General features: G+C 50.2%; 2 protein-coding genes across 2 annotated transcripts; both read right to left on the bottom strand.

Moving 5' to 3' along the window:
* Window positions 1-286: 286 nt before the first annotated feature.
* Window positions 287-22,135, bottom strand: HOGA1 (4-hydroxy-2-oxoglutarate aldolase 1). Its single transcript, XM_008144140.3, has 7 exons — window positions 21,620-22,135; window positions 11,068-11,196; window positions 10,743-10,870; window positions 10,140-10,274; window positions 9,820-9,916; window positions 8,066-8,199; window positions 287-1,177 (listed from the first exon to the last, which is right to left on the bottom strand). The coding sequence occupies exons 1-7, from the start codon at window positions 21,828-21,830 to the stop codon at window positions 1,028-1,030; spliced, it is 984 nt and encodes a 327-aa protein (XP_008142362.2). The 5' UTR covers window positions 21,831-22,135; the 3' UTR covers window positions 287-1,027.
* On the bottom strand, window positions 16,638-18,671 carry C17H10orf62 (chromosome 17 C10orf62 homolog). Its single transcript, XM_028149159.2, has one exon. The coding sequence runs from the start codon at window positions 17,677-17,679 to the stop codon at window positions 16,987-16,989; it is 693 nt and encodes a 230-aa protein (XP_028004960.2). The 5' UTR covers window positions 17,680-18,671; the 3' UTR covers window positions 16,638-16,986.
* Window positions 22,136-22,502: the final 367 nt, after the last annotated feature.

Here is a 22,502-nt window from a genome sequence, read left to right as displayed (position 1 = left end):
TTCCGATTAATGTGCTAAATGTTCCTAAATATGTCAGTTGAACCTTTTTACCCCTCCCATTTAAAACTGCAATAAGCCTTACCCTGGGTTGTCACTAATTTAATGCCTATGTTTGCTTAGTATTTTCTCAGAGCTGGGAAAAAGCAGACCTTGAGAGCTAAATCGCCTCTAGGTAGGTTCTTGACATCTGGGCAGGAAACCTAAGGACTGCATAGCAGTGCAGTATCAATCTCTATATATAGCCACGCTAGGTTAACTTATTACACTTTATTACAATAACAAAGTAATTATTTTTAACAATAAAAGCAGAGTGCCTATAGGCAAGAGGATGGTCCTGTCTCAGGCCAAGCCCCCTCCGGAATGGTTCAGACCTTCGATGACGACAGTAGTCCTCCAGAAAGTAACCCTTCCCCACTAGGTGTCATTATTTACCAATCCTGGGCTGTTCTCTGTGCACTGGACAGTTGAGAACAAAGCTAGAGACGAGACTACGAGATGAATCAAAATGGACTGTGGAAAGGGCACTGTGGCTGGAATGCATCTTGTGGTGGGAGGGCTTTCAAAGGCAAGTGACATTTTTCTGATCGGGTCCCCTGGAAAGAGTAGGAACTTGGGCTCTTAGCATGGCCCTGGCTTCCCCTGCATGTGCTGGAGTCAGGTGCGTATCTCCAAGTCTAAGTCGTCCTTCCTTCAGACACGTAGCCCTCCTGTGCCCAGCTGCGCTGCGCTTCCCCTCTGGCTCCTGGCTCACGTGTCTTGGGGGCATAGGAAACCACGGTAGAGAGCCGAGCAAGCAATGGATCCTGCCCAGACCGTGGGTCTCCAGAGACCCAGAGTTTAGGATGCAAATTCAAGAAGTCGTGGGGCTGTGAGAATAGGAAGGGAGCGTGCCTAACACCTGGCAAGAGGCACCCGAAGGACTGAAGTAGGAAAAGGAGCCATGGACCCTCCGGTCCCCGTGTTTCTCTTCGGGCTGCGAGAACAAGTCGGGAGCGGAGATGGGCTCCCACCTGTCTCCTCTTTGCCCTCAGAGCCAGCCATTGTTGGTGAAATCCAGGCGCAGCTCCTCCTCCTCCTCAGGGCTCAGCTCCTGCAACGGGGCCCGGCAGGGGCCTCCGTAGTAGCCAAGCCAGTCCATGGCTTTCTTCAGCCCCGGGATCCCGAAGCGCCGGGTCACCTGAGAAGGAGGGCCTGTTAGAAGAGACTGGGGGATTTCTATACGATATGCCCCAGACCCAGACATGTGTCACTCTTAGAAAGTTGGGGTTTCTACCCTTCTCCTCCATCAAATCTGTGATACCCAGGGTGGATTGGGAATCCAGACTGAGAGACCAGGAGACAGGCCGGCAGTAGAGAACACAGAGCCGAAACCTCAGATGAAGACAGGGAGACACCTCCCTTGGTTTTAGGAGAAAAATCCACCCCATGGGGAGGAGAGAAAGCAGCAATGCTGTGGGCCTGGGCGCTAGACTATGACCGGTCCACAGCAAAGTTCCCTGGAACCTGACCCAGGGCACAGCAGGCCTAGGAAGACGGGCACAGCCCAAACCTCTCCTGGCCCTGCAGCAGGGTCCTCCCTGACCCAACTCTCAATGCTCTCACCGGAGACATAATGGATCTTTGTCCAAAGAAGTTTCATTGTATAACCTTAGGTCATTAACTTAGTAGCTCTGAGCAAGTTCTCTTGTCTAAAAAATGAGAGGGCGGGACATGATCTCTAAAACCTTCTCCATTGTCATGAGGGACCTAAGACTCTTGTCAATGTAAAATCATGCATGGGGTTTTACAGAAAACGATGCATCAAGGTTCTGTGCTTTTAGCACAGCAACTGGTTATTTCATGCCGATCAGAAGTGTTAGATGAATCTTTGACTCGCTAAAAACTAGGAAAGTAATCATTACTTAATAAAGTTTTATTTGGAAGTAAGGAAAAAAAAAAACAAAAAACTTAGAAGTATGGGTTTCAGGACCAGTAAAAAAAAAAAAGTTGTTTGGGGTAAAAAGGTTGGCAGCCTGATGAAAGGTTGACTAATAACTATTCGCCACTAGAGGCCAGTAGGTGTTAGCAAGCCTCTTCCCAGGCCTGGCCCCAGCCAGCCATGGTGTTCTAATAACCCGGGCATTTCAACCCAAACCTGAGCAGGGGAGAGCGTGGACACAAGAAATACTAGAGACTCGTGGACCCTAGAGAAAAGCTTTCTCCCACCATAGGTGCCTGAAGATCTCTGATTTGGCCCTCTTCAGACCGTGAGAAAGGGTTGAATGCTTTGGTGTGCAGACAGTGGAAAGTCCTAAATATAGCCGGGGCAGGAGGCTGGCTGGGTGTGAAGGCTAGGAAGGACATTGTGTTCGAGCAGCGCAGGGAAATAAGGTGACATCAAGCTGCTCTTGGGGTGGCTGAGCCTACAGCCCAGGCAGCAGAAAGGTGTTCCAGGAATTCCTGAGTGTGTGCCCAGCGCTGGCAGAGGAGGAATTCCTGAGGGTAAGACAGGATGGCATGCATAGCATTGGATGGCAGCAAGCATCCTCTCTTCCCACGGGGCAGCCCAAGCGGCTTCATTTATAACATGATGTGATAGCAACAACCTACCTCATGTCAGAAGAACTGAATGAGAAAAATGCCACTGCGAGGCCAGACCCCCAAAGCCCTAGAAGCTTGTCCTCTTCCTGTCCTAGTGGTATACAGGTTCTGGGACCTCCCCTCTTGCAGGTGGATGGGAGCAGGACAGCAGAGGTCCCACCTCAGTGGAAAGCCCAGTATGTCCAGTACAGCCCGTGCCCTGGAGGGGGCTCAGCTGAAAGGCCCTCATTTCTGCAGTTCCTACTTCCTGTTTACAGAGCATCCCATCCCAGGAGAACCTGCACAGCCAGGGAGACTCATGCTTGCCTCCTCAGCTGTCCTTTCTCCAAATCCGAGTTAATCTGCCCCTTTGAGGTGAAGACATAAAACTGTGAGCGGGATCTGGAGCCTGCCCACCACTTTACCCAAACAAAAAACATGGCCTCGCTCAGTCTGGGACTGTTGTCTTAGATGCAAAACATAAAGGGGCACCAAAAAGCTCAGTCATCAAGGTAAGTAGTTCATGCAATTAAAAAAAAAAATTCAAAATCAATGCAAAAATATCCATAATGAGTAAAATACCAAAGTTTTAAGTAAAGACAGGATCCAACACAACTATGCCCTGCCATATCGTAGCCTGAGGCAAAGTAAACCTAAGTGAGGCATTGGGCGGGCCAACTCTCTAACCATTGAGCAGAACCAGCCAGGGCTGTTCTGTGTATTTTTTTTTTCATGGTAAATTTTTTTCTTGAAGTAGATTTTGGGGGAAATTGTTTTGATAAGTTTGCTTCCATTCAAGCCAGGGAAGTAAAATTATAACAAATTATGTTTTTGGTATTGATAAAATATTTAAAACTAAAAGAATGCTGTGAGCTTTAATATACCTACTTAAAGTTTTTTTCAACACTTTCAATGTTATGGGGGAGTGAAAAAAATCACCATGCAGAAAACTAGTTAAAGCTTCTACTTCCAAGAAGATAGAATAGATGTACTTTTTCCTATGCTTCCCAATAAATACAATGGAAAAAAAAATCCCTGGACATTGTATAAAAACAAGCATCAAAAAGAGTCTGAAAGGTAGAGAGAAGGAAGACCAACTGGGGACCTCATTACCAAGAAACAGCACCGTGGTGGGTTAACTGGCCCAGACTTAGAGCTGAAGGTGCCAGCAGCCCTGAAATGCCAATGGGCAAAGACAAAAAAGCCCCGACAAAAGGCCATTCTCCCTAGCCAAGGGCCAGGAAAGGAACAGACTAGCAAGATGGAAAACTTTTAGACAATAACCACTCCATTCCAGGCTAAACCCCATAAAACCTAACAAAAAACTGTGGGCCCCACCCTTACCCAGGCCAGCAAGGCTAAATAGGGAACCAGATCTTCTACTCCCAACTCAGCAGGAGTGTCCCTCCCCATCCAAAGGATGGTCTCAGAAGAGGCCGAGGGAGGAGTCCCAAGTTTCACCACTGTCCACCCTTAAGGAGGCCATCACCCACAGACACACTCATGGTGTCAGTGGAGGTCACGTGGGAGCAGTAGGCGGCGCTCCCACCTCCCCAGCCCAGTTGGTATCAGCAAAGGCCGAGTGCAGAGCCGGTGCAGAGCTGGAAAAAAATGTAAAACTCCCGCAAAAGCATCTCCAGGCCTAGATGGTATCACTGGAGAATTCCAAAAACTGTGTAAGAAAAGATTGTATATTAATTCTATGTAGAGTCTCTCCCAGAAAACTGAAGAGGAAAGAATACTTTCCAATTGATTTATGAAGCTACCATATTTTTATCCTGATACCAAGTCAGACAAAGGCAGTACAAAGAGAGCGAGAGCGAGAGCAAAAGAGAAAGAGAGAAAGAGAGAGAGAGAGAGAGAGAGAGAAAACTACATGCCAATATCCCCCATAAATATAGGCAGAAAAATCCTTAATAAAATATTAGCAAATGGAATTTAGCAATATATAAAAAGAGTTATACACCATGACTATGTGGAGTCTATTCTAGGGATGCAAGTCTGGCTTGACATTTGAAAATTATTAATATAATACATATTAACAGGATAAAAGAAGAAAAATATCACATGACCATATCGATCAATGTAGAAAAACATTTGACAAAATTAAACACCCATTAATGATTTTTAAAATTCTCTGAAAACTAGAAAAGAGGGGGAAGTTCCGCACCTTGGTAAAGAACATCTATAGAAACCTACAACTAACATTATACTTAATAGTGAAAGGCCGAATATTTTCCCGTAAGATCAGGAACAAGGCAAGGATGTCCACTGTCACCACCCTTATTCAGCATTGCACAGGAAGTTCTTGTCAGTGCAATAGGGCAAAAAGGAACTAGAAGATATACAGCTCAGAAGGAAGAAATAAAACTTCCCCTATTTGTAGATGATATGATTATCTGTGTAGAAAATCCCAAAAAAATCTACTGGAAAAAAAAGTCCTAGAACTAATAAGTGAGTTCAGCAAAGTCCTAAGATACAAGATAAACATACAAATATCAATTGTGTTTCTATATGCTAACAATGAACACATGAATAGTGAAATTAAAAATATAATACCAGCCCTAGCCGGTGTGGCTCAGTGATTTGAGCGTTGGCCTGTGCACCCAAAGGTTCTGGGGTTTGATTCCTGGTCAAGGACACGTACATGGGTTGCAGGTTCGATCCCCTGGTCCTGGTCGGCAATCAATTGATGTGGCACTCTCACAATGATGTTTCTCTCTCTCTCTCTCTCTCTCCTCTCCTCCCTCCCTCCCCCCTCTACCTCCCTCCCTCCCTCTCTCCCTCTTTCCTCTTCCCTCCCTTCCATTTTCTCCAAAAAGCAATGGAAAAAAAGTAAAACTATACAATTTTAGGGAAAAAATAGGAGAAAATCTTCACAATTTGGTGGTAGGCAAATAGTTCCTCAGGTGAGGATTAACAACAACAACAAAAAAATACAGTACCATTTATAATCATTCAAAAAATATAAGTCACTTGGGTGTAAATCTCAAAACTTGTATAGGATTTGTTTGCTAAAAATTACAAAATGCTGATGAAATAAATCAAAGGAAGTCTACACAGATAGAGAGACATATCACATTCAAAGTTTCGGAGAAAACATAGTAAAAATGTCAATTGTACCCAAATTGGTATACAGGTTCCTATCAAAATCCCAGCAAGAGTATTTGTAGATATAGACAAGATTATTCTAAAATTTCTATGGAAAGGCAAAGGAATTCGACCTAAAACTGTTGAAAAATGAAATGGGGAGAATCAGTCTACCTGATTTTGAGATTTATGATATACTACAATAATAAAGGCTACATGATATTGCAGAGGGAAAGATCAATGGAAAGAATAGAGAATCTAGAAATAGACCCACACAAATACACCCAACTGATGTCTGACAAAGGTGCAAAAGTGACTCAATGGAGGAAAATCACCTTTCCAACAAACGCTGCTGCCACAGTGAATATCTATAAGCAAAAAAAGAGAACCTCAATCTAAGTACCCCACTTTACACAAAATCCACTCAAAATGGGTCACAAACTTATAAAATGTAAAATTATACAATTTTAGGAAAAAATAGGAGAAAATCTTCACAATTTGGTGGTAGGCAAATAGCTCTCTTAGACTGGACATCAAAAGCTAAACATAAAATAAAATATTAATAAACTGGACATTATCAAAATAAAAAACGTTTGCTCTTCAAAAGACATTTAAAGAGAATGACAAGACAAGCTACATATTGGGAGAAAATATTTGCAAATCACATATTTCAAAAAGGATTAGCATCTAGGAGATATAATAAACTTCCAAAACCAACAGGCAAAAAACAAATAATCCAACTAGAAAATGGTCAAGCAACATAAACTGACATTTCTTCTAAGAGCATATCCAGATGGTAAATATATACATGGAAAGATGTTCTATAGGGTCAGCCGTAGAGACAGGCAAGCTAAAACCACAATGAAATATCACTACACACCTATGAGAATGGCTAAAATAAAAGACAGTCACAAGATCAAATTCTGGTGAGGATGCAGAGAAATTGGATCACTCATACACTTATACCAATATAAATGTAAAATGGTGCAGCCACTCTGAAAAACAGTGTGGCAGTTTCTTAAAATAAAAATTAAACATGCAACCATCATATCACTCAGCAATTGTGTACTTATCCTAGGAAAATGAAAACTTATCGTCACACAAAGACATGTACATGCATGTTCATAGAAGCTTTGAATAGCCCAAACTGGAAACACCTAGCTGTCATTCAACAGTGAATGGTTAAACAAGTTGTGGTGTGGCCATATCATGAAATATTACTCATCAAGAAAAAGGAATCATCTTATTGATACGTGCAACACCTGGATGAATCTCCAGAAAAAGATTCCTAGTGAAAAAGCCAATCTCAAAAGGTTATACACTAGATTATTTCATTTATATAACAGTCTTGAACTGACAAAATTTAAAAATTGGTAAACATATCTGTGGTTGCCATAGGTTACAGAAAGGGTAGGGGGAGGAGGTCAGTATGCGTGGTTCTAAAAGTAGAACGTGAGGGTTCTTTGTGGTGATGGAAATATTCTATATCTTGACTATATCAGTATCAAAATCCTGGTTGTGGTATTGTTCCCACTAGGGAAAACTGGGTAGTGGTTCCCTGTATTATAAGTTTAAGTTAAAATAGACATAAAGCCCAGCTGGTGTGGCTCCGTAGTTGAGCATGGACCCAGGAACCAGGAGGTCACAGTTCAATTCCCAGTTAGGGGCCCGGGTTTCAGGCTCAATCCCCAGTAGGGGATGTGCATGAGGCAGATGATCAATGATTCTCTCATGATTCTCTCTCATCATTGGCATTTCTATCTCTTTTCCCCTCTCCCCTCCTCTCTCTCAGAAATCTACCTACCTACCTACCTATCTACCTATAGGGACACACATTTTTCTTTTTGCCTTGGACTCCAATATGGCTCTGCACAGCGTTGTCTGGCATTGGCAGGCTTTCTCTCTTGGTTCTTCTCGACTTGCCCAGCACAGAATTGGGGTATACGGTCTGACTGCAGAACAGATTATTTGAAGGCAGAACTCTACATACCTCCAGTGTTCCAACTTCTCTGTTACTACTCGCAATCATTCTGTTAGGACCTGGCCCTTTAATAAAGGCTCACGGACCCTTTCTCTAGGTAGTGCATCTAAGTCAGGTCCCAGGACAACTTCTGTCACAGTCCCTCAGGATGCTTACCTCAGTGCCTATCTGTGAGCCTAAAGAATTACAATTTTTACTAGATCCCTAAATGAATGCTAATGCACACTAGAGTTAGGGCTCAACTTTGTCGGAAGTCAAGATTTTCTGGGGAGGCACAAGAGTTCCCACACTGGGATGTTTTCTAAAAGGACTTTCTGAAAGGGAAGAGATTGAGTGGGGACCCCTGGGCCTGCCCTGCATGCATCCTGTTATAAGGAGGACACAGAACCACCTCCCCACCCACCAACCCTTGGCTGCCATTGGCTGGGAGCTCACCGCAGTGTTCGGCTCAATGAGGCGGTGCTGTAGCTTCTGGGCATCTTCCCATTGCCCTGTGAGGCAGAGTCGCTCCAGCTGGCACACCTGAGCCCCCAGGACATTGGCCAGGGCACACACGCCCCCCACAGCTCCTGCCCAGAGTAGGATGCAGAACGTCAGCCAGAGCCTCTTCTAGCAGAGAATTCCAAACCCTGGCCCAGTAGCTCTTTGTTAGGAACTAGCATGTGGATTTCTATGCCACTGGTTGGCCACGTCAAAGGCACGCTCCGTGAGTCCACAGAGCACAGAGAGAACGCTGCCAGCATATTCAGCGAAGTAGAACCCCGCAGGCTGAGGGTCAGGGAACAGAGATTGAAGGCTAACTCAAGGGCAGTTCCTTCCCTGCACCGCCCCCCTCCCTCAAAAAAGGTAAAGTTCCACCTGCCAGTTGGCACCTCCACACTCCTCTACTGGCCCCCTGACTCACCCGTCCTGGAAGGGGTGAGGTGAATGGGAAGTCTTTGCTCTTCTGAAATCTTATCCCCTCCCCGCCACCCCATCCTGAATTCAGCTTGGAACAGGGGTGGGGGTGGGGTGGGGGAGTGGAAAGTGATCTGGACACAGGACACCGGGCATTTCCTCCCATTGGCTGCGTAAACCTGGACAAGTCATAGACCCTCTGGTCCTCTTGGTTCTCATCGGGGCAAGGAAAAGGGTCTGGCTGCAATCACAGAGGCCCTGCCCCTCCTGCCAGCCTGTGAGTGTGACTCGAAGGCTAATTAGGTGTGCCCCTAAGCAGAGGGGCTTGGACACTGGAGAGAGAGTAGGCAACTGCCAATAAGTTTATATACTTATTGAATCCCTCTTATGTGCCAAGCACTATGGCAGACATAGGGCCAGTGCTCTCTACCTCTCACAGCACCTCCCTGCTTTACAGAGTAGAAACTCAAACCCAGCGAGGCTGAGTACCTCGCCCACTGACAGACACTCAGTGAGTCAACAGCAGAGCTGAGATTCCAGCTCAGATCCGGGCCTCCAGATCCTTTTCCATCTACCCCATCCTCAGGAACAAGGCATAACGGAGTCGCCTTCTTCCCCTGAACTTTAAAGACGCAGAGAGGAATGTGCAAGGACCTAGACGGTGAGCCAAAGTCTGCACAAACCAGAGAGAACAGGACTCGGCAGCTTTGGAAAAGTAACTTAAATCTGAGTCAGCTGAAGGAGCAAATGCCCCCCGCCCCCATCCGGCACCCTCCGCCGGCTCAAAACCCAAGGACCTTGACCCCAGACAGACAAGAACAGTTGGTCTAATGGTGACATTCCTAGGATCCTGGACTGGGATAGACTCTGATCAGGTAGCTGAAGATCCCCTGCCCAACCCTGCAGGTCTGACCATTCACTCCAGGCTGGAAGCAGAGAAAGAGGAAAGTCAACTCCGGACTAAAGGGGAGGGCCCCAGGGCCTCTGCGAGATTCCAGGAGCTAAGTTTACCACCTAAGCATGGAGCTTGGGACTTAAAGCAAATTGCAAGCATTCCAACGATAGGCCGGGGTTTATACCCGGCCACCCTCCTCCGCCCAACAAGGTCACTCACAAGCACCCAGTGTCCAGACAAGCAAGCAGCGTGCTAAGCTTCTGAGGTTACAGAGCAAGCAAGCTGGCAAAGTTCCTCGGCAGACCCAGTCCTGGCACTCATGGTGTCTTCCAGCAGACCCCAGCTTCCTGGCCGTGTCTGGGTCACCCTCACCGTGTGAGAGCAGCGGGAGGCCTACCCACGGCATAGCTGGCCAGCAGGAAGCCAGCCGATCCAGCCAACACCTGGAAATCCTGCCTCCTGGTCTTGTGAATCATCAGCCCGATTCTGGTCACCTGCAACAGCAAAGCCCGGTGTGAGTGGAGCCCAGAGCCTCCGGCTAGTCTGGGTGGGGGCTGGGCCAGTGTGGGCGAATGAGAGCCTCCCCCTCCACCGCCCCACTCCGAAGAGCCCACAGGACAGAGAGGACCCAAACGGAGGCAGGTCCCAGAACTGCCCTGAAGATGGTGGCAAAAGAGAAGTGGATGGTGCCCCCAGCCAGGAGCTGCTGCCACTCACATCACCACCGCTGTCCTTGATGCCGATGATATTCGGGTGCTGGGAAAGAGTGACCACCGCGTCCACGGGCAGGTCTAGCCCCGTGTTGGCTGGGACATTGTACAGCACCACAGGAACGGGAGAGAGGTCAGCGACCTGAGGGACGCAGAGAAGAGGGGAGAGGGCAGCTGCCCAGGCCCAACAGGTCCGGGCCAGGGCACCCTGGACAGGCCCACCTCCTGGGCCCGAAGTCACTGTGCCACATGGCCCTGCTTGAAAGCAGTAACAGTGGATAGTCATTAATTAGTGCTTTCTATGTGCCAACACCGTCCCAAGTGCTTGATGTTTGATATAATTTAGTCTTCACAACACTATGAAGAAGTACCTTTATTCCTCCTACTTGAGAAGGAAGGAAGCAGAGACAGCATGGTTAGGGCAGTCGCACAACGTCACACAGCTGGCGCGTGGTGGCATTTCTCCCCTTCCCAGAGCTGCCGTCCATGGGACGTAGGCCCACCGCTCTGTTCCCAGCTTCTCAGTCTCCTCTTCTCAGGCAGAGTGCCCCCCTCAATCAGCTTCCTCTTGGTCCCAGCTCTCACCCCCATGCCCACCCCTCACACCCACCTTGGTGTAGTGGTGAATGAGGGCAGCGCTGCTCATGCGGCCACGATAGTAGCAAGGAGTCAACACCATGGCGACGTCAGCCCCGACCTGGGCCATGCTCACCGTCATCTCCACCGTGGCCTGAGTAGCTGCAGGAGGAAAGAGGGGGTCTTCTCTGTGGGCCATGCAGGGTGAGAGCAGGAGGAGGAAGAGGGCTGGGCTTGGACCCTGGGGCAAGCAAGGGGTGCAGAAGAGACAAGCAAGTAGACTGAACCCAGCCCCTGGGCCGAGGAGCCTGGCCGCCCACCCCCAGGGACTCCCAGGGCCCAGGGCATTATGGCCTCACACTCGCAGCCAGAGCCAGCTACCAGGAGCTTGTCCTTGGGCATGGCCTGGCGCACGCGGCTCACCACCTCCAGGCGCTCACTGCTGGTCAGGAAGGGGAATTCGCCATTGGAGCCCTGGACCACAAAGCCTGCGGGGAAGATCGCATCACATCAGTAGACACCTTCCCATCCTCTTATGAACAGCAGGGACATTGCTGTTACACTCGTCCAGGCTCCTACCTCCTGGAAACCATAGCTTTTCACACATTTCCTCCCCATCTTTGTTCTGATGCAGCCAGAATGTTTTAAACAGTTGCAATAACAGTGTTCACACCATTTTTCTTTGTTTTAATAAACTGTTTTAGCCATACCCCAAAGAATAGATAATAACATAATTCACATATGTGTATTCAGTACCCATGGCAACTCTCCCCTGGTCACCTTCCTCTTCCTCCTCTTGCTGTCCTGACTCAGGTGTTATAGTTCCCATTCATGTCTTTATACCCTCCAGACATATATTTGGACCCATAAATAAGATATAATATGGGTTCTGACACTTTAAACTTTATAGAATAAAGTCAAACTTATCTGTATCTTCCGCAGTTTGCCATTTTTGCCCAACATTGTGTCCGTAGCAGGACATGTAGCTATGATTCAGTCATATTCATTATCCTATATAATAAAAGCCCAGCGACCAAATGGCGGAACAACCAGAACGACTGGCTGACCAGTCGCTATGATGTGCACTGACCACCAGGGGGCAGATGCTCAATGCAGGAGCTGCCCCCTGGTGGTCAGTGTGCTCCCACAGCAGGAGCAGGGCTCAGAGGGCGGGTCCACAGCCACTCAGCTGACTGGGATGAGCTGCGCTTCCACAGCAGGCCAATCCCTGCAGGCCACGCCCCCCACCAGTGCACAAATCCCTTGCACCAGGCCTCTAGTCATATAATATTCTATTGTGAGCTTAGACCACAATTTACTTTTTTTTTTAATGTATATTTTATTGATTTTTTACAGAGAGGAAGTGAGAGGGAGAGAGAGTTAGAAACATTGATGAGAGAGAAACATCAATCAGCTGCCTCCTGCATACCCCCTACTGGGGATGTGCCTGCAACCAAGGTACATGCCCTTGACCGGAATCGAACCTGGGACCCTTGAGTCCACAGGCCGATGCTCTATCCACTGAGCCAAACCGGTTAGGGCACAATTCACTTTTTTAAAAAATATATATTTTATTGATTTTTTACAGAGAGGAAGGGAGAGGGATAGAGAGCCAGAAACATTGATGAGAGAGAAACATCGATCAGCTGCCTCCTGCACACCCCCTACCGGGAGATGTGCCCGCAACCAAGGTACATGCCTGGACCGGGATCGAACGAGGGACCCTTTAGTCCCCAGGCTGACACTCTATCCACTGAGCCAAACCGGCTAGGGCCACAATTTACTTTTTAAAAAATTGATTTTGAGAGAGAGAGAAAGACATTGATTTGTTGTTTCACTTATGCATTCATTGATTGATTCTTGTATGTGATCAGGAATGGAGCCCACAAGCTTGGCATATCAGGATGATGCTCTAACCAACTGAGCTACCTACCAGCTGAGCTACCTGGCTAGGGCCCACAATTTACGTTCCATTCTCCCTTTGAGGACATTTTCAAATTTAATTTTAAATTTTGTTAATCCTCACCTGAGGATATTTTCCATTGATTTTTTAGAGAGAGTGAAAGGGAGGAGCAGAGACAGAGAGAGAACCTGGGACCGACCCTTCAGTCCACAGGCCGACACTCTATCCACTGAGCCAAACTGGCTAGGGTCCTTTGGACACTGAGAACGTTTCCTTATTTTTGCTAGCATAGCTAAAGCAAACATTTTCTGTAAAGTCTTCTGTGCCCATGTCTAAGGGATTCCCTACAGTTTACTTAGGTGTGTAACTAACAAATTGCACACCTGCACGTGCCATACTCTTTGATTATCCAGGTCACACCCATCAGCACAAAGAAGAGTCTGTCAGGCCTCGTCCAGGCCAACACGGGGTTGTCAGCACGAATTTTTGCCGATTTTCTAGGTGAAAAGTGACATCTCATTCTTTTCTTTTTCATTTTCCTATTTTATCCATCACTGGAATGGTTCCTAACATGACCAGCTAAAGGTGTCAACCCTTTTATATCCATGAGAGACCAGCAGAATTACTGCTATTCAGCTAAATCTGAAAGGAATGTTAATAAAACCATTTCTTCCCTTTTTTTTTTTTTAACTTTCTCTTTCCTCTTCTTTCTCCTCTCTACCCCATTCCATTCCAAAAATATTTTTCTTCAGTAGTTGACAAACACAGCATAAAATACAAGATTATTAATAAATGCGAGTGTTTGGGGGAAAGGAAGGAAAATAGAGCCAGGAACGATATTGATTTCCAAACCCCTGCCACACACTTGTGAGCGATGGGTCATGCATTTGATTTGGAGCTTCCCGACTGTCAGAGCTAAAAGGGAAACATGGTCAGCTGACAGATATGTAGAGCTCAAGATAAAAGCAAGGCGGCCGCCCTGGGGAAACACAGAGTTTCCTGGCACTGAGACCAAGAGAGAGTGTTCCCGTGAGTCATCCATCCTTCAAGGGACACAGTGTGATGTAGAGGCAGTTGCACCTCAAACCTTTCCACGCTCCTCACGGCACCGTTAGACTCCAATCTGCAAGTTGCCAGGCTACCTCACTGGATACTGAGCGGCTTTCTTCTTTTCAGGTTTTTGCCTTGCTAACATTACAGGGAACATCTTGAGGCAAATAGCTTTTGGCATCTGTTGCATTGCCTCCCTAGGAGCTATTCCTCCGCATCAGGCTGGAAGCCCATGGTAGGGGCCTCTTGCTACATAAGGCTCTGTGCTTTCCCAGTGGGCCATCCCCATTTGTAGAGCTGCCAACCTTGGAGGAAGGCTCCTGTCCAGTCAGGATTGGACCAGCACCCTCTGACTTAGAGATCAAAGACTTAGAGATGAAGTCTTTGCTACTCCCTCTATTCAAATGGAAGACTATCTCCCTCCCCAACCTTGCCTGCCACCCCTCCTTGAAGGGGGCCAAGATAGGGTCTTTCTCCAGCTACTTCTTCAGCCATAGCCACTCATTCCCAAGTCCCCCTTCATTCTGGTGGTCCGTTCCAGAGGCCTCTGGGCCCCACTGGTGGACCTGCCTCAACAGCAGTGGTCAGAGAGACCCACTCTGAGGGTGAGAGAGGACCCTGTGCTCAAGACTCCTAGTGGCCTGCTGGCATGGCTAAGTGGTGGAGCATCGACCTATGAACCAGGAGGTCACAGTTCAATTCCTGGTCAGGGCACATACCTGGATTGCGGGCTCGATCCCCAGTAAGGGGTGTGCAGGAGGCAGCTGACATCACCGAAGTTTCTCTCTCTCTTTCCCTTTCCCCTTCCTCTCTGAAATCAATTAAATATATATACAGTACACACACACACACACACACACACACACACACACACACGCACACACACACTAGAGGCCCTATGCACGAAATTTGTGCAAGGGTCCCGGCCTTCGCAGCCCCGGCTTCACCCAGAAGGTCATCTAGAAGGTCATTCGGCTGTCCGGTCTAATTAGCATATATATATATTTTATAGATATATATATATATTTTTTTTTTTATTTTTTTAAGACTCCTAGTGGCCTCTCCCTTGTGTCATTTAAGGGACCTCTGACCCAGTCCTAACTCCCAAGACAGAAGAAATGCCAGGCTGGGGAGAGGGAGTGTGGTAGAGTCAGGGAAGCACTGGACCCAAGTCACCTCTGGCTATTGAGCCAGTCACATCACACCTCTGAGTCCCCATTTCCTTTCTATGGGATGACAATAAAATCATTTCAATCCTAACCGTACAGGGCTGTCTTAAAGGCCCAAAGAAGAAAATGTACAATAAAGCCTTTTGAAATCTGTGAACTGCTGCCCAGGAGCCCCCCCCTACTTGGCTAGATGTGCAATTTCAGGCCCGATGTGTCTCAGCATATATATAAAGTCACTTATTAGTAATGTCAAAAATATTCAAAGACTCCTAACTCTGGACTCATCTGGGGATGGTGGGCATGGGACTGGCCTTAGAACAGGGCAGTGGGTCTGGGTCTGGGCTTCAGAGTCAGCTGAAGCAGGGCTCTAACCCCAGTGACATCACAGTCTCAGTCACCTCAGGCGAATTACACCTCTGGGCCTCAGGTGCTCATCTGCAAAATGGAGAGAATGTAATATCTTCCTCATGGGTCTGTGCCATTAACAACACAGAACGTGGCGTACACTAAAAACAAACAAATAAAACCTCAAAAAGAGGGAGCTGTTGGTAGTAGTAGTACTAGCAGCAGCAGCAATCCCAGCCCCAGCAATCCTAATATATAAAAAGCCAGGGGCCGTCACGACCGAAACAACCGGATGGACGACCGAACACAGGCTGCGTGGGGCGACCAGGCCGGCAGGGGAGTTAGTGAGGGACGACCAAACAACTGAACAGCAGGCTGAGTGGGGTGACCAGGCCAGCAGGGGCGTTAGTGGGGGACAACCAAACGACTGAACAGCAGGCTGCGTGGGGCGACCAGGCCAGCAGGGGCGTTAGTGGGGGACAACCAAATGACTGAATAGCAGGCTGCGTGGGGCGACCAGGCCAGCAGGGGCGTTAGTGGGGGACGACCAAACAACTGAACAGCAGGCTGAGTGGGGTGACCAGGCCGGCAGAGGGGTTAGTGAGGGATGACCAAACGACTGAACAGCAGGCTGCGTGGGGCAACCAGGCCAGCAGGGGGTGCAGTTGGGGGCAACCAGGGGGGCAGGGGGGCAGTAAGGGGAGACCAGGCTTGGGGGGGGTAGTTAGGGGTGACTAGATCGGCAGGGGGGGCAGTTAGGGGTGATCAGGCAGTCAGGCAGGTGAGCAATTAGGAGCCAGGGGTCCTGGATTGTGGGTATGGGTCTGGTCCTAGATCCCTGGAGAGGGATCTAAACAGGCAGTCGGACATCCCCTGAGGGGTCCTGGATTGGAGAGGGTGCAGGCTGGGCTTAGGGAACACCACCCCACCCCACCCCACCCCCGCCGCCCATGTGCACAAATTTCGTGCACCGGGCCTCTAGAGCTAATATAAACAAGGAGAGAGCATATATAGCACAGTAGCTCTAAGGGTGTGTTGCTGGGCGGGGGGAGGGGGAGGAGGGGGCGGGCAGGCACTACACGGATCCCTGTGGGCGCAGGAAGCAGGTGGGCAGGAGGACTGCAGCAGGGATGCCACATGACTGGAGAGGCCATAGACCAGCTGAGGATGGCACCAAGAGGACAGGGGCTACAGCCCACCCTGCTTACTTACTTCTTCCAGAAGTCTATCTCACCTCCTTCCCCCCAGTTCTTGGCTGCTTCCTCTTTCCCTGACAACAGCAGGCTGGTGGGTGGGAAGCCCCCTGGAGATACCCCGTCCCCAGAGCCTGAGACCTGGGAAGCCATTGATGGTGTCTCAAATCAGCTCAGCAAAATAGCCCACACCAAAAGGGGTGTGGGAGAAGGAACCTCCCCATTCCTGCCCAGCCCGGAGGCTGGCTACAGAGCCCCCAGACTCAGCGTGAGGGGGGTACAAGGCTTTATTGGCTCGGGCATGTGGCAGCAGTGTAGCTCTCAGCTGCTCCTGGGATCTGCCTCATCTGTCTTCTCTCAGTGGGTCTACAGGAACCTGTTTGAGTCTGTTTCAGCTGCTTTGCTCCCTCCCAGCTCTTCCTCCATTAGGGGCCATCCTCTGTGACAGATTCCACTCATGACGTTGAAGGGGTCCAGGACCCCTCTAGGGGCCTGAAGAAGAAGGGGTTGGGATGACAGCATCTCACTCTGGGCCACAAAGGTTGTCCCGTAGGAGAGAAAACAGGCCTGTGATTGTACGCCAGCCTTGTTGGGGGGAAGGGGCATCTCCATCCGTGGTTAGGTGGCTTCGAAGGGGTGATAGGTCTGATGGCTGCGGTTGGGCACGCTGTGGCTCTGGTGGTGGTTTGGGTGGCTTGGATGATCCTGGTGGCCATGGTGACCGTGGCCATGGAAGGTGTGTGTGTGGTTCATACCAGCGACAGTGGTTTCCCGCTGCGTGAGGAAATTGCTTTTCAGCTTTATCTCCACCTCCTGGAGGGCCTTCAGCTCCTCTTGGTTGATGTCCTTGGCCTCCAAGTGGCCTGAGTTCCGGTACACCATGGCACGCTGCAGCATGGAGTTGGCCAGTTGGCGACCCTTGGTGTCAAGCTCCTTAGTACTAGCAGCCACGGCGGCCCACGTAGCCTCATCTGTGGAGGAGGACTCCTTGTGGGTCTCTCTGACCACGGAGTACCCCGGCGCCTTCTGCTTGTTGGCAAAGGGCTCCCTGGAGGTGGAGGTCTCCATGCGAGCGGTGGTGCTGGCCTCTCTGTTGACAGTCTCAGGCTGGGGGGCGGTGACACTGCTGCTGGCAGCGGCGGCGGCGGCGCTGCAGGGGGCCAGCTTCTCTTCGGAAAGGCGGCTAAAGTGAGACTTGATCCAGTTCTCATTCTGCGCTTTGGGGAATTCTTGCGGCTCACGCTCCTCTGGTGGAGACACAGAGGCTATCTTCCTCCTCCTCCTCCTCCTCCTCCTCTGAAGCCACAGCATGAGGCTTCCACCTCCGATTAAGAGGACAGTCCCCAGCACCACCTTGCATGATGGCTGCTGGATGAGCTCCAAGAAGTTCTCCAGGACCCTAGCCAGGCAGGCAGAGCTAAGAGGGCACTGGGAGTGGGGGAGCCCAGATGGTATGTTTCATGCTTGAAAGGGCAGGCTCCCTGTGGGTGTCTGGCAGGCAGGCCCACCGCTGCACCCTTCCTAGGATACCCCTCCCGCCTCAGCAATGAACCCCATTATGAGGTTCATTGGTTGGAGGGGGCGGGGGGGGGGGGAAGGCTACAGCATCCCTCATGTCTACCCCGGCAGGCATTGTCTGAGGCCCAGGTTCTGTCTCCCACCCTGACGGCGATCCTCAAGGTCAGTGGAAGGGCAGCTTCCCCCACTCTGAGTCCCTTCTGTCTTCTGCTTGTGACCCATTCTGCAACCCAGTCCTTCTTATCTTCCCGCCTTTGGTTTCTCTCCCTTGCCATCCAGTGGTTCCCAGCAGGCAGAGGCTTCTAGATCAAGCTGTTCGTGGTTGAAGGACACCCTTGGTTAGGCTGGCATCCATTCCTGGCCACCGGAGGCGGCATCTCTCTCCATCCAGGACCCATACCTGCTGCCAGAGCATTCCATCCCCATTGCAGCCCCCAGCTCCACTATGGAGCAGGGTCCACAAGGAAAAGGGGTCCAGCAAGGAGCTCATTCTAGAATAACGTGAGGTCACAAATGGGGGAGGGGAAGACAGCAGGGCTGAGAAGGCAGAGCAGATTAGGACAAGAGAAGTCACTGGGTCCCAGATCCCAGGGCCATTCCAGGATGGGGCTGCTACATCTTGCCTTAGTGATGCACCTGCAAACCCAGAATCTATCACCACCACCGACCCCACCCCCGTAAGTGGGCACAGTGCAGGTTGTGAGCAGGCGGGCCAGCCTGCCAGGCTCTCCAAAGGTACAGACAACTGACAGCCTGGCCCACAAGCCCAAATTGTATCCAGGGCCTCGGGTGGAAACGGGTCTGGGCCGCTCTATTGTCCACCCAGAGGCAGCTAACAGATTTTTTTTTTTTAATGAAGAAATGTTAAAATAGGATTGTAAAAATTGTGATATTTTAAACAAAATATTTCATTTAATGCAGTAACGGCTTTAATATACCCCCAAAATATTCTATCTCATCACAAGAAAACACGGTCTGGTTTACATCCTAAGGGAAGAAGACACAAGCTTGAAGTTCTGTGGGAACAGTAACTCCCAGTCTGGCTGGAGTAGCTCTGTGGTCGTCCAGTGACCTCGGTTGGAAATAACAATTCAAAGTTCATCTCTGAGGTGGTTTGTGGGAGTGAGTTCAGGACCAAATGGCCCCTCAGCAACAACTCCACCCTCCAGTCTCTAGTTATAACTTTCATTAAAAAAAAAACAAACCTCTCTATTCAAATAACCAGTACAAATTAACAACGAAAACATAAAAATAAAGAGCTACACTAGTCCAGTGGTCGGCAAACTCATTAGTCAACAGAGCCAAATATCAACAGTACAACGATAGAAATTTCTTTATTAGAGCCAAATTTTTTAAACTTAAACTTCTTCTAACGCCACTTCATCAAAATAGACTTGCCCAGGCCATGGTATTTTGTGGAAGAGCCACACTCAAGGGGCCAAAGAGCCGCATGAGCTGCAGTTTGCCGACCATGGCATTAGTCAATAATAGTATAATAACTATGTATGGTATCAGATGTGCATTAGATTTATTGGGATGATCACTTTGTAAGTTATGTGAGTGTTTAATCACTAGTCGAACACCTGCAACTAATATAATTTGTACGCCAACTGTAATAGAAAAATAAAAAATTATTTTTAAAAAAGCTACAGGGTTTCAGGCCGTGCCTTCCAGAACAATCTCTAGCTGTTCACCGATTCATCAAGGGCAGGCTCCCCGCTTTGGGGGGCCTTCATCATGGTGCAGGGGGGCCTGCCAATGAGAACTGTGATGGTTCTCCCCTCTGCCCCTGAGGGTTGAGCTGCAAAGCGGGGCCAGGATCAGGCAAGAGACACGCCGATTTCACAGCGAAAGTGGCCCACTGCTCCCTTCCTGGGCATCTGGCTGTGTCCTGGGAGCAGTGACAGGACCCCGTGGTTCTCTGTTCCTTGTGCGAGGGCCTCCTGTTTGAGCTCTTTGGGAGAAACGCGTTGAACCCGGTGGCTCAATTCCCATTCTAAAATGAGGAAACTCTCCAAGGTCGCTGTTAACTGGTGGAACCAGGATTCTTCCCCAGTCTCCTAACTCTTTCCACACAGCCCACTGCCCCCCCACTTCTTGTGTTGGGGGGTCAGAGAGAGGGAAGGTGGGAGCAGGCTCCTGGGCGGGCTGCAGGGGAGAGGGACTAATGCCTGCCAAGTCCACGGCAGCCTATGCTCCTGGGCGCTGCCCTGCCCTCTGCAGGAGTCGGGGGGAGGGTTCAAAGAACTGGGGGTGTCTGTGATTCTCTGGGTGGTAGGCAGACATCAGACGCAGAGTCCCCCCTCCCCCCTCCCGTCCTTGAACCTGGAAGGTGAAGCAGAACCTTCTCTCCTCTTAGAGATGTAAGGAGCTTCTCACTTTGCTTCAAGAGAACCAGGCCTCCGCCCAGGCCTCCAGGCCCCCCTGACCTGCGTCCCAGCAGAAATTTACTTAGCGTTTGTGTCACAGCTCAAAGTGGGCGTGCACAGGGCATTCGTTGTCCTCTGAGGAAGGATCACGTCACCTCAGACTGAGACATGAATGGGGTCTCAGTCAGGCCAGCAGTCACTGTCCCAGAGCAGCTTTGCCCACAGTCCCGTGCTGTCGTCTTAACGATCATTATCCTTGGACTCGATCCCTCCCAATGTGTCGCTCTGCCACCGCAGCATGCTTTCACTTGCATTCTCTCCGATTTTCCCCCTACCGTCCCATGAGATGGGCATTGTCACTCCCATGTGTCAGATGGGGGACTGAGGTTTAGAGAGACTAGCTCACAGCTACGTCAGTAACAGTGTAATACCTACTCTAGTTTCAAATCAGGCCGAGCTGTGATTGGAATCTAGCGTCCATGTTCTTAATTGCTCCACGCACCGCCTCAGTCGGAGCCACTCCGTTCCCAAAGCCGGTGCTGACCAGACTCTGCTGCAATCATCTGGCCTAGCAACTCAGCAAGCAGTGCAGTGGAGTGAAACTCAGCATGGCTGTGCAGTGGGACCTGGGTTCAAATCCCAGCTCAGCCACGTACGAGTAAGTGACTTTGGGCAAGTGACCCTGTCATTCTGAGCCCCGTCTTCCCATCTGTGAAATGGGGCTCTGGAGAGGACTGCCTCAGGGAACTGTCATGAGTTATGGATGAGGGTGGCAGGGCAGGATGGGGGGACTTTTCCACCTCTAACTTCATTCATTGTGCTTGTGGCTGTGCTGTATGTCGAGTGGCACTAATATAACCTGGTCCCTGGCCTCAGAGAGGGGAGACCCATGTGCACAGGGGAAGTGAGGCAGAGAATCCAGAACAGGAATTAATTTGGCCAAGGGAGGCTTTACCCAGAAGACAGAGTGCAAACAAGGCTTTGAGGGGGATGAGCCTGCTGGCTGGGCTGCCACCGGACACCTGGCTGCCCTCACACCTGCAGAGTGCCAGGTGAACAAGGACTTTCACACCCATTATCTCGTTTGAGCCTCATAATAATGCTGAGAGCTAAGATGGCGCTTTAGCAGTTCACAGCTGTGGGAACTGAGGCAGCAGAGACTCGGTCAGGGTCTCAGGCCGGCAGGGAGCTGCCCACCTGACTGCAGACCAGTGCGCTCTGTCCCTCTCCCATAGTAAAACGAGCCCCGGCACTGCGCTGCTCCCGAGCAGCTTGACAGGCCGGGGGGCCTCCCTCTGGCTTCTGGCCGAAGGGACCAGGCCCTTCACATCTCCCCCAGCCCCACAGTGGACAGGCCCACTTACCTTTGAAGGGGAAGGCGCCCAGTTTCTGCAGATTCTCCTCCAGTTTCCCATAGTCCACCTCCGAGGTGGCGGTGAAGGGGGTGGTCAGAGGGGGATAGATGCCCGCGATGTCCACCTTCCTCCCCTCCCCTGAGGGCCGGCCCCCCACATTCCTAGACAAGCCCCTGCTCAGCCCCTGCCTCACAGAGGACCAGACCCGGGGGCCCAGCATCTCCACAGGAAGCCTGAGGCCCAGCTAGTCCCTGTCCCTAAGGGAGGCTGAGTTTGGACCCCTTCCGACCCCTGTTAATGATCAATGCGTTAGTTAAAAATTTGCTGCCCCTGACTTGTCAGCCCTGGGGCAGGCTGGGCTGGGTGTCCCCAGGGTCGAAGGCTAGGCCTATAGGTCCCCGGGGTGGGGAGGAGCGGGGGACGGGGGAGGTCCCTCCTCTTCCTGGGGAGCACCTGGAGGAATGCCACAACCCAATGTCGCTCGCCAGATGGAGGACTGGTTCCTGGGGTCCCGACACTAAAGGGTGTTTCTAGTGGGGCCTGAGTCCTCCTCCCACAATTTCCAGCTCAAAGCCAGGAGCCCCGCCAGCTTTTGCTTGGCAGTTCCGTGTTGGCCGGAGTAGCCGATTGGCTGAGCCCTGTGGGAGGCGTGGCAGATCTGGGTGATCCACAATCCCTTGGCTGCCCCACTTCCCAGCCAGACTCCTCCACGGGACAGGCCTGTGCTGGCCACACACAGCCCCACAGGACAGCCGTCACAGGAGGGGTGGTCTGGTCTGGGACGAGTGCGTGGTGAGGCTGATCCATGCTGGGACTTGGGAAGAGGAGGAAACGCAGCAGGGCTGGCTCAAGGGACTTGGGGAAGGGATAAGGCTGGAGCTCAGACAGCCCC

This window comes from Eptesicus fuscus, chromosome 17 (assembly GCF_027574615.1).
Source record: "Eptesicus fuscus isolate TK198812 chromosome 17, DD_ASM_mEF_20220401, whole genome shotgun sequence".
NCBI lineage: Eukaryota > Metazoa > Chordata > Mammalia > Chiroptera > Vespertilionidae > Eptesicus > Eptesicus fuscus.
The sequence above is the reverse complement of the archived record's forward strand: the minus strand, read 5'-3'. Positions and strand labels throughout refer to the sequence as shown.